This window comes from Podarcis tiliguerta (genome assembly GCF_965153285.1).
Source record: "Podarcis tiliguerta genome assembly, chromosome: 2".
Classification (NCBI taxonomy): domain Eukaryota; kingdom Metazoa; phylum Chordata; class Lepidosauria; order Squamata; family Lacertidae; genus Podarcis; species Podarcis tiliguerta.
The window spans coordinates 68138110-68150301 of NC_139535.1; the positions used below are offsets into that span (position 1 = coordinate 68138110).

The 12192-nt window shown below is 41.1% G+C and overlaps 1 protein-coding gene across 5 annotated transcripts in view; it reads left to right on the top strand.

The window, feature by feature from the left end:
• Positions 1-12192, top strand: part of RAD50 (RAD50 double strand break repair protein) — a 128771-nt gene that overhangs the window by 91465 nt on the left and 25114 nt on the right. The window contains exons 2-9 of one of the 5 annotated variants that reach the window (XM_083428705.1): positions 3613-3674; positions 5434-5613; positions 6521-6604; positions 7552-7703; positions 8741-8926; positions 9078-9282; positions 9651-9779; positions 11401-11566. In XM_083428705.1, the coding sequence (XP_083284831.1) occupies positions 5485-5613; positions 6521-6604; positions 7552-7703; positions 8741-8926; positions 9078-9282; positions 9651-9779; positions 11401-11566 (1051 nt within the window). In that variant the 5' untranslated portion in view covers positions 3613-3674; positions 5434-5484. Of the gene's footprint in view, positions 1-3612; positions 3675-3709; positions 3903-3923; positions 4177-5433; positions 5614-6520; positions 6605-7551; positions 7704-8740; positions 8927-9077; positions 9283-9650; positions 9780-11400; positions 11567-12192 lie in introns of those variants that run through there. The other 4 variants (XM_083428706.1, XM_083428702.1, XM_083428703.1 and 1 more) reach the window with 4 other exon arrangements.

Genomic DNA, 12192 nt, shown 5'->3' on the forward strand with positions numbered 1-12192 from the left:
GACCCCTGACCATTAGGTCCAGTCGTGACCGACTCTGGGGTTGTTGCACTCATCTCGCTTTATTGGCCGAGGGAGCCGGCGTACAGCTTCCGGGTCATGTGGCCAGCATGACTAAGACGCTTCTGGCGAACCAGACCAGTGCATGGAAACGCCGTTTACCTTCCCGCCGTAGCGGTACCTATTTATCTACTTGCACTTTGACGTGCTTTCGAACTGCTAGGTTGGCAGGAGCAGGGACCGAGCAACGGGAGCTCACCCCGTGGTGGGGATTCGAACAGCCAACCTTCTGATCAGCAAGTCCTAGGCTCTGTGGTTTAACCCACAGCGCCACCTGCGTCCCTTAACTATATGTTAGTTATATGTTTATGATGTTATACATTGCTCCCCGCCACAAAACAAATAAAAATTACTTAAAAAGCAAAACCACCATGTATTTCCTAAAAGATTTACTATGTTAAACATACCACTCTTTTATTGCCTCCTGAATATTTCTATTTATGTAACAATATACCTTAAGAACACAGTTAAGGGTTCTCCTGCTGGATCAGACCAAAGGCCTACCTAGTTTAGCACTCTGCTCTTACAGTGGCCAACCAGATGACAGTGTCTTGCACCTAATGAAAGCTTTGAGCAATATACAATTCAAAGCCATCATAGAGGACTTCTTTCTGGATGAGTATAATTTGTTTCAGCCAAAACCATTTCTGCGAGGGTACAGCTCCCCATTTCCTTATCCAGTTCTACATATTTTTGACTAAGATTTGTAGAAATGCCATGTTTGATGTTGGTTTGTGCTGCAGGAGAGCTTTGGTCTGGACATGATTCAATGCCACCTTTTAGGTAGCACTTTCTTGGAAATGCGGGTGTATAATTTGGTGTGGCTCAGTGCTTACTGTGAAGTGCACAGCCTGAGCTGCTTAATTTATGTTGTCAGAGGGCACCACACATGACATACACAATACTTTTGACTGTGTTGCGGATTCCGAAGGTGGCAATATCTTGGTCATGCAGTATAGTAGAACTTACTTTGGAGTCCAGGAATATGTAAAAATTACTTATTTTTAAAGTTTTCTGATTGTTTTTGAACTTTTGAGGAAACAAGGAACAGGAAACTGGAAACTAGTAATTGACTTCTGCAACATCTGGCCATTTGCTCACTATAAAGTTATAGATTTGATGGACAAGTAGCCGGATTCAGATGTACAGCTTAACATCAAAGAAATGGTAACAAAAGCATTCCTTATATAAAAATCTCCAGGAAGATGTGTTTTTATGGAATGTTGTTGTCCGTTACTTTAGATTGTACTGTTACAATTTTTTATGGGGGGGGAGGGGTGTTTAGTCTGGATCACACCCATGGGTTGGGTGAAGATATTCCCACCACTTCTCTGATGTGTAGAGCAAGGTGCAAAGATGACTTGTAATGCAGCAGAGGGGAAGCGAAATTGCCTGCTAAAATGTACATAGCCTCAGCAAATGAAGGCTGGCAGCTTAGTGATCTGACTGCTCCAGAAAGATCTGATTTTCTGGCTGGTGGTTATTGTACACCAGCATTTTGTTCAATTTTGTCTTTCTTGAAGAACAATCCTCTTATGTTTTGTAATGTTGGAAGAATAATTTTGTTTAGTAGTAATAGCAGCATAAAAAGGTAAAGGAAGCATATAAAGGTAATAGCAGCATAAAAAGGTTGCGGTGCTCATCTCGCTTTACTGGCCGAGGGACAGACAGACAGTTTTTCTGGGTCATGTGGCCAGCATGACTAAGCCGCTTCTGGCGAAATCAGAGTAGCGCATGGAAACACCATTTACCTTCCCGCCGGAGCAGTACCTATTTATCTACTTGCACTCTGACATGCTTTCAAACTGCTAGATGGTATTTGAACCACCGGCTTTCTGATCGGCAAGCCCTAGGCTCAGTGGTTTAGACCACAGTGCCACCCTGGTCATAGCACCAGCATTAAATTGATACTGAAGATGGGCTGGAATTTCCTTTTTATTCAAACAGAGTTCAGTTTTGCCCATACCCCATTACCATGTCCATTTCTGTAGATATAAATGCTACTACTCAAAAGTTGAAAAATAATAAGTATACCATAAATGACTTGATAACTGGTCTACTTATTATCAATTTCCCCATAGATGTATTAAATAATTGTTTCTAAGAATATGAGCATTCACTGTGTCAGCGAAAATGGAGTATCGATTCTTCAGGATGTGGTTGGAAAGTAGACTGAGTTATACATTTACAAAAATGTGCAAGGGGGAATTATATTAAAGTAAATGAGGAACCTGCTCACACTGATATATTGTTGCTCACTCAGCAACTGCCCAATCCCTAGTGATAGATCATAATACCTGATAGTGACATTAAAAAAAAAATCCCATTTGAATAAACTGACTAATTGCCTTCTTTGTTTGAGTCACTGGATTATTCCCAGGAGCTGGTAAATTTTGACTGGTGCATGCCATTCAGAGAAAAGACAAATGGGTGAACTGAATGTTTCTAGGTACACAATACATGTAGCATTTGGGCTGCTACATAGAAAGCGTGAAAGCCAAAATGCTGCTCTCTAGGGTATTCTGGATTCCTGCTTGCTTTGCTTTAACTAAATATAATCCAGCAAATTGATATGGCACTTTTGGTGGCAAAAAGAATTCACCAACAAAATATGTTGCACAAACAAGACAGTCCAATAAATTTCCAGAATAGTCTCTCTTTTGTTTGCCAGGTGAACATGAGACATGGCCAATTCAATAGGACAGGGTTCCATAGATGTTGGGGGTAGAGCCATTTCCTTCCTGTATTATGCTGCTACCCTTGATATGACAGTGTTCACACAGAAACCCTAAGTGATATGTGCAACTTTTTGTATTTGGGACACAAGTCTCTATGGATTGCAGTGCCATTGCTTTAGAACATCTATGGTATGGATACCTTATGCCTTGCATTATTTGCTGGAAAATTGACTAGAAAAATCAAACATTCAATCTTAGAGTGTAACAAAAGACAAATAACTCCATGAGAACATTGCACCCATTCATGTAAAACATCTTATACCACTTTGATTGCCATGGCTTCCTCTAAATAATCATGGGAGCTCTACTTCGGTGAGGGTGTTGGGAGTTGTTTGGAGACCCCTCTCAGAGCTATAATTCCCAACACGCTTAGCAGACTACAGTTCCAAGAATTCTTTGGGGGAAGCCATAACTTTTAGTGGTGTAAGAGAGCCTTCAGTGTATGGTGTGAAGATGACACCAGGACTAGCAAAGGAATAGTTTTAAACATTTAAAAAGTTTCTCTGCCAAAACCCTTACAGTCCATTATCCCTGTAGAATTATGAGAGTTGGAGGGTAAGGGTTCTGCATTCAGCAGGACTAGATCACATGCACATTTAGTATTGCAAAAGAACAAAAACAATATAGGCTCAAGTACAGAAATGTGAAGCAGAACAGGAGTTGACCGACGATAAAGCTCCTTGCACTGGTCTTCCTGCGCTCCAAGGAGCGTGGCTTAAAAATACAAACCAGAGGGGAGGGGCAGATGTCAATTTTTGTCTTGACCCGCTTTGTAACTGCGCAAAACCTCCCGATTTTATTTCCTCACTTCCTCCAGGAGAGGGGCGGAGAATTATCTAAAAGAACCGGAAATTGAGGCCCGCGTCGTCAGGCTGCAACGTAAGTCTCTGGCCGGCGGCACCGGGAAGCGGGTCTCTCCGCGTGCTTTTACCGTGGGCGGTTTTTCTCTCCTCAGAGCCAGGGCGGGAGAGCGGCAGGGGGGGCCTCGTAAGTCCCCTCTCGCTGCACGAGCTCCCGGCAGCCCCCTTCTCTATACTTTCCTAGCTCTGTGCGGAAGCCGCCCCTACCGCCGCCCTCTAATATCCCTCCTACGTTGCGGGCGAGAAGGTGGGTGTGGGGTAGAGCAGTTCGGCGGGAAGGAGGAGCCAGCGACGGCGCGCGCCTCTAACCCTTTCCTATCTCTATGTTGGAGATGGGGGCGGGACCTCCCGCGATGCCGATGACGTCGGCCGGGCGGCGCTTTCTGCCGTTGGCGCGAAAGCCTTGTGGCTTCTGGGACGTGAGGTGAGGGCGGCCTGTTGGGGCGGGAAGCGGAGGCGGCGCTTTCACTTCGCGGAGAACCGTTTTCTTGGGTGGAGACCGAGGCTCGTCCGCCTCTCAGGTGCTTCTGTGAGGGGCTGAGGAGTATCCCAGCAGCCGCGGCTTCTCCCTCTCCCGTGGCCACGGGGTCCTTCCTTCTAGCCCCTTCAAAGCCCAGTCACTCTCGGAGCGCCCCCTCCCCCCCCGCGCTGCAGAGGGTTGGGCTGGATGACCTTTCGGGGTCCCTCCCGGCTTTACGGTTCCGCCTGCGGCTGCAGTTCCCTGGCGCTCCTCCTCCTGAGTTCCTAGAATGAGATTCCTCGAAGCCGTGGCTTCCTCCCCAACGGGGTTGGAGGCCACGCTGCGGCGGATGAGTCACTGGGGGCGGTGAGGAGGCCTCCTCCTCCTCCTTATCTCTTAATAGTGGGTAGATCAGGGGCTCACTTGCCGTAAATCCTGCCAGAAGAGTATCAGAAGCCATCTTCCACCTCCAGTGAGAAAGATAGGACCTGTTTTCACTGTCGAGGATCGCTCTTCCTGAATTTATTTCTCATGCCTTCTCTCTTCTGCCCCCTTGCTTCTTTTAAAGAAGGAACAGCATTAAAAAGAGAGAGAAATGATCGTGTAGTGATGGTGGTGTAACCCAGCTTGGGTTGGGCTGTGAACTGAGAGCAGGCCATAAGCCACAAATAAAAAAACCAGTTGTATTTCAGCATGGGTTAGTGTGCCTGAATGTTCGTGGTTTGAAGCCCTCGGTGAATGCCTGCATTGGCAATCATTTGGGGCCACATGCCAATGGTTGGCAGGTCCAGAAGTGAAAGTGGGCAAGGTCAGAGGTCAAAGTGGATGGCTCAATGGCAGTGAATGTTATCTACATACAGTAGGCTAGATTCTACACCCCACTCACAAATCCCACTTACAGGCAAGCAAGAAATATTTTTATAGTTCAATGACATATTCTGTCTAGCCAAGCAAAAACAACAGTGGAGGGTGCAGGGCAAGGCTATTGATGTACATCTGAAGGCCCAATAGAGAGGCATGGAGAGCCAAATTTGCCCCCTAGGCCTGCCTGAGGTTTCCTATTCACAAAATCTGATCTATCTGATCTGATCCAATAGATCTGATCTAGTCTGTCTTCTGATCTGGGAATGAAAATTAGCTGAAGGATGATATATCATAACAAAAGCATCGTGTCAGTATTTTAACTACCTATAAAGATATAGAAAAGGAATTTGCTGCTTTCTTTAATTATTCATTACAATTTCTTATTCTTGTCTAGGAAGAAAGTAAGAGTAAATGATGTATTTGATTTATCAGTTAAACTGTTTGTTTTTTGCAGGTTTATGAACAATACAAGGTAGTGTTTATAGAAAAGGAATATTCATTAAAAATGTCCAGGATTGATAAAATGAGCATCCTCGGTGTGAGGAGCTTTGGAGTAGAGGACAAAGACAAGCAAGTGATCACTTTCTTTAATCCTTTAACTATCTTGGTGGGACCAAATGGTGCTGGAAAAACGGTAAGACTCAAGTAGGTTTAATTTCATTTTAGATAAACTGCATTTTCGTACCTTCTGGGTTGGGGTTTGTAGTTAGTCAGCATTAATGCATTCAGTTATAAAAATGTGATTGTCCAGTGAGGATACAGTTTAATGAATTGTGCCTGACAATGCAGATCCATTTCCCTAGTCCTCAGTAAGGCTGTGCTCCTTCGCTGTCAGATAACCCAGATACCCTGCTGAACTATAATGACTCCTGAATTTGAGCAATATAAGTACTAATCTATGAGCTTTAGTGTGTTTAACAATATATAGCATTGCTGTGGAAAATGGCAGTTCTGATAAGCAGGGCATGAGTATTTTCAAGGAACAAAGTTGATACATTTTTTAACTTGTCTGTCTTGTGTGTTTAACAGATTTCCTATTTGTAGTCACTATCTACAAAAAGTCTCAAAGTGACTTCGTAACTCAAAAGTGATGAAATACAACAGTTAAAAACAATTAAAACCTTTAAAACAATGAACTATAAAATGCTAATCTAGTAGCATAATAATGACAAGTCCTACCCACCGACTAAAATATGAGCACCACCATAAAACACAGCTTAGTCATGCAGTTTGCATGAAAGGTCTGTTCATGTCAAAACAATGGCGCCTTGAGGAAGGAATTTGCAGAACGGTGCAGTATATAGTGTGTTCTGCATCCCTTTTAATGGAAACTGATATGCACAGTTCCATGAGACATCCCTGTCCCCTGACATTAACATTGTTCACATGAATAAAATACTCGCATGAGCTGTTAAACACACAAGACATCTGGAGAAAGTAAAGTATGAATTGCCTCTAGATTTATGTCTGTTTCTTATTCCTGGAAATAACAGAGCAGCAAGTATTGGTATCCTGTTGACACTTGTTTCTATTTTAATTAGACTATCATAGAATGTCTCAAGTATATTTGCACTGGGGACTTTCCACCTGGCACCAAAGGAAACTCATTTGTTCATGACCCAAAAGTAAGTGTTGAGGTTGTTAGCTCTATTTCACGACCAGTAAGCAGCATAACATGTGTACAATAAAAAAGGAAAATTTATTGTTAGTAATAATTGAGCTAACATTTTCTTACTTGTGGAAAAGTGACAAATGGTATATCTATTATGCATGCCTTGACATGAAGTGTCACTGGATTATAGAGCCATTTGAGATTATATATCTCCAAGAGTAATTATTCTGTCATGTATTACATATTTTGTTCTTTGCAAACTCCTTTATTATGAAATGGTATTCTTGTGGCCTACAAACTATTCCCATTAACAGTTACATTTCACCCTGAGAAAACATTATCCTATTAGCCCCTTGTGAAGGAATAACTTCTTATTTGCCCAGGCCTTGCATTGGCTGTGATGGTGGGTAACAGATGAGGATGTATGTCTCTCTTGAATCTTCTGGACCTTTCAGTTCCAGTCACTATAATATTCATTTGAACCATCTTTCAAGGGATTAAGTTGCTACTACTGGAAGTTAACATAGGAAACTGCCCTATAGTGAGTCACGCCATTGGTCCACCTTGCTCAGTATTGACTACACTGGCTGGCAGCAACATTTTACTGTAAACTGCTTAGAGCTTTGCTGTGGAGCAGCATAGACACTTAGCAAATAATTACATAAATGTTTAACCAGAATGTTGAATAAATGTATAGGAGGGATTTAGCTCTATTGCAATAGTATGCTTTCAGTTCAGTGAATGGGGATGAAGTATTGATCTGTGTGCTATGGTTTTCCATTGCAAGGGTTAGTCTCATTAATTCAAAGAAGCATGCTTATCCCTTTTGTGTTCAGATCTGTTCCCTTCATTGAACTAGCTGGGGCAGCTTATGTGTGCACACTAAAGAACAGGGGATGAGGGTCATAGAGTTGGAATTAGGTGAACTTACTTACTAAATTTACTTTCTTGTTGCTGAAGGTCGCCAATGAAACAGATGTCAGAGCTCAAATTCGACTTCAGTTTCGTGATGTTAATGGAGAGCTTGTAGCTGTCCAAAGATCCATGGCATGCACACAGAAAGGAAAGAAAACAGAATTTAAAACTCTTGAAGGAGTCATTACTAGAACAAAGTTAGTGGGTAGACATAAATATTTTCTGTTGCATATGTTTGTATGTGTTTGCCTGTCACCTTTTCTAATATATCAGAACAAAATATTGAGCCTTTCAATTATTTATTAAATACATTGGTTGTGATCCTTCATGATTTCTCTGCAGTTACGTCACTTAAATGGAGACAATGGCAATTGGTAGCTCTGCATTCCATTTTTACAAAGCAGTGAAGGAATTGTAATCTGTTATTAAGTTTGTAGTGCAGTTAATTTTAAATGTATTGGGGGGAAATTTAACTAATGCATTCAGTTGCTTTATATCTTTCTGTAGTTAAGTAGATTATCTAATTGATTTTATAGTTTTTGTGTTTATGAAATTGTTTTGAAGGAAGAGAGCATGATGACTTGAAAGAAAAATAAACAGGAAAAAAAATATTTTGGATTGTAACCTGCCCTGTGACTTTAGGGTAAAGGGCAAGTAAACAACAACAACAGAATATAGAACTGTACAACTGTAGAGTTGGAAGAGACCCTGAGGGTCATCTAGTCCAACCCCCTGCAATGTAGGAATTTCAACATTCACCATCCAATTTGAAACCATACCGTTCCCTGCCTAGTTTTGTAAATATGCAAGCAATTGCACCAATAGGATGTCCCGCCCCATCCATATATTAAATATGTAATGGTTGCCTTATCCTGAGAAACGTCCACATCAACTGACTCTTTAATATGGAAAATAACTTAAGCAGTTGGTTGTTAGCAGGGAGTGGCAGTCGGAATGGGGATAAGCTGGAGATAGTAGCCAGGTTTCTACAACATGCAGTGAGGGTCTTTGAATGTTATACAACAGTATTTTAATTATTAGATGCAGATTTTGCTGCATGATGTTATTGTACTGAACCTTTCGGAACTTTTCTATATTCGAAAATAAAGGTTTGAGATTGTATTGAATTTAGAAAATAAATATTGAGCTTGTGGATTGATATTTTATTTTTAGCGGAGTCTTGGGATTGTAGTACATAGTTAGACTTGTACATTTTCTTTCTTTGTTCATGCAGGTATGGGGAGAAGGTCAGTCTAAGCTCCAAGTGTGCAGAAATTGACCGAGAGATGATTAGTGCCCTGGGCGTTTCTAAGTCTGTGATTAACAATGTCATTTTCTGCCATCAAGAAGAATCCAACTGGCCCCTTAGTGAAGGAAGAGCTCTGAAACAGAAATTTGATGAGATCTTCTCAGCAACCAGGTTAACTTTCATTGATCGCTTTTCTGATAGAATTAAAACATTGGATTCCTTTTAATTCTAACGTTTAAAGAACTCATTAATTAATTGCATCATTTGAAGATATTAATGCTATTGGGGTTTAAAATGTATGCATGTCTTTCTTTGTTAAAAGGTACATTAAGGCTTTGGAAACACTCCGCCAGGTACGACTGAAACAAAGCCAGCGAGTTAAAGAGTGTCAGGTAGAACTGAAGTACTTAAAACAGAATAAAGAAAAGGCACATGAGATTCAGAATCAGCTTTCTGATAGGGAAACTCAGTTGGCTGCATCCAAGGAAAATGTCAAATCTATTGAGAATCAACTTGAACCTTTGAAGGTAATTAATTGTCTCTGTATAGCTAAGATTTTTATGTAATAGTGTTCCTTTTAGAAGCAGAAGTACAATTACCATTATTTCCTGCCCTTGGAGTGATAAATATTTGCTCTATCCCCTTGTTCTTACAAATGTTCTTGAGCTAGTAGGACAGGGGAAAAGGTCTTTTCCTTACTATTTCTGAGTAGAAAGTACTGCACAGCTTCATAGCATTATGAGATAGTAATTATGTTCAAAGATTCCAGCTTTCCTGATCAGTACCACCCTAAATTCCCCATTTTAAATACCTGCTTTTAATATAATTATAAATGTGTAACATTTCTAACACTTGGTACATAGTTTGTTTATTTTAAGCATTCTTTCCTTCTTAGAATCGTTTGGTAGACATAGAGCAGAATCTTGTGAAAGTAATGAGACTTGACAATGAAGTTAAAGCTCTGGAGAGTCGGAAAAGACAGATGGAAAAGGATAACCAAGATTTGCAACAAAAGATGGAGAAGGTTTGCTTGATCATTCTGGTCTTTTCTACTTTGAAATGGATTATGGATTGTACAGTAAAATCTAATTTGCCTCAGTGGCAAATCATTAATTTTTGTACAGCAGCTTTTATGCTTCTTAATCAGTGAGCCACCTTGTTTTAGCAATAATTTAGGTTTCTCACCATGCTTCCCATTCATCTTGTAGATCCCAGTGATCAGATTTGGGTCCGCTGTTGTCCTGTTTTAATTATCAGGTCAAAAGTAGTGCAAATACTCACATTTTAAAAATTCTTGTTCACTGTCGTCTCTCCCCCCCCCCCTCGCCCTGGAATTACTGGAATTGTCAGCCATTAGGGTATCGTATAGTGAATGGGATGATGTCATGACATTAAATTGGCATTTGGACTTGGTTACATGATAGTAAAGGCAAACAGAGCCAGCTGAGAGTGAGGGCAATTTTTCCAGCTCTTTTGCACTAATCACCAAAAAAAGTTAACAATAAACAGTCATTTTTCATGCCGCTGAAAATACTGACCTCATCTAAGTATGGAGCTAAGGGTCACCAAGCTTTATGGGCCTGTAGAAACACTGGATTTTTGAGAGTGCTGTGAGCACAACCCCTTCTGCTCCCCCTCCAAACAGACAGTGGAAGTGTGTACACACACACACACCCTTTGCGTTTTCATGAGGTCCGGGTAAAAGTCAGATCTAATAGAATTAAAATGGATTATCTTGGATTTGCATGATTTTACATCGGCTTCTCCCAAAAAAACATTGTCTTACAGATTGCATAGTAAAAACCACAGATTCTGTACTTGTCAGCATCACATTCAAGGCACAGTTCCCCATGGATCTTCATATTTTTTACATGGGATAACAGCAATATCAACCAATGACAGGACGCATCTGTCTACACAGAGGTGACCTGTGATTTGACACTAGTTTTGAAAGGATCTCTTGTAGAATTTAAAAAGAACTATGCCTCGAATCCCTGCTTTTGCACAATGGCAAAATGATCCATGTTTGTTGTGGTTCAGTCAATGGACAGAGAGATGATCTGGTTTTACTGGCTCAAATGTGTGTATGTGTCTTTCATGCTTCATTCCATCTGGCTGTTTCTGTTTCTGCTCTTCTGGCTCCTGCAGCTAGCACCCCACTTTCTCATTACTTGGTCACTCTGTTTTCCTTTCCCAGTTTCTGATATTGTTCCCTTTTCCAACCTACCTGCCTGGTGGCTCCACTTTCTCTTGAGTGCTTCAGTTGTCAATCTGCGCCTTGAAATGCACACAGGGCTGACGGAAGTGGGAGAGGACAACACTTACCGCTTTCCTTTAACTCTGTGTATTTTTCAAGAGGGGGAGGTAACTACACTTACCACTTCATGATGAAGAAGGCATTGAGGTGCCAGGAGATCTCAAGGGCCCATGGGTGTTACATTGTCAGATTCCAGAGAAGAGGGATTTTAATTAAGGCAAGGGTTAAAAATCTTCATTGTCTTAAAAAGCAGCTGTGTAAATTACTACTTTTTCAAGTATGATCCTAATTACAGGTCTGCATCCTGTCTAGGTTGGTCCTTGTACTTACACACTGAACCATGATAAAGTATATTTAAAAACTATTTTTTTCTGTACTGTAATGTTAGGTTTTTCAAGGAACTGATGATCATCTTAGAGATATGTACCAAAACCACCAAAAAACTGTGAGAGAAAAGGAGAGGAGATTAACAGAATGCCAGAAAGAATTGGAGAGAGCAAACAAAGAATATCAAAGACTCAACAGAGAAAAATCAGCATTGTTGGTTGAACAAGGTACAGTAGTAGTCTGTTTCAATGTTTCAAGCATTTAATAGCATTTGCAATGAGCTATATAAGAAATGGGTATACTTCTTGATTAGCATATTAAATTCTGTTCATGCCCTAGATTTCATTGGTGACTATTTGATCCATTATACCCATTCCAGAATGCTATCACAACAGCCACTAACTATACCTAAAAGTTACAACAAGGATGGCCAACTGTGTCCAGCACCAAGCACTATTTTATCGGACTCCATCAACATTTAATCAAGGCTTAGTAAAACACATTTCCACACATTTCCACGTGTTGAAAAGTTATGAGAGCAAACATACAAAGTTAACACATAATCTTGTATTGTTGGATTTTCTGGGTAGCATCGATGGGTTGGCTCCAGACTTGCTTTTACACAAACAGAAGGTGAAATGATTTTCACCAGTTCCCTCTTCTGCTTGCAGTCCAACAGCTGGACACCACAATCCACCTCCTTTTCCTCAGGGTCCCCCAACCCTCTGGGTTTTCAGGGTAGGAAGAGACTGCAAGTGAAATGGGGGCTTGTTGACAATTGCTTCCCCTCTTCTGCCATCAGAACACAACACAGCTATCTGGCTTCAAACCACATATTTCTCAAAATTGAGAA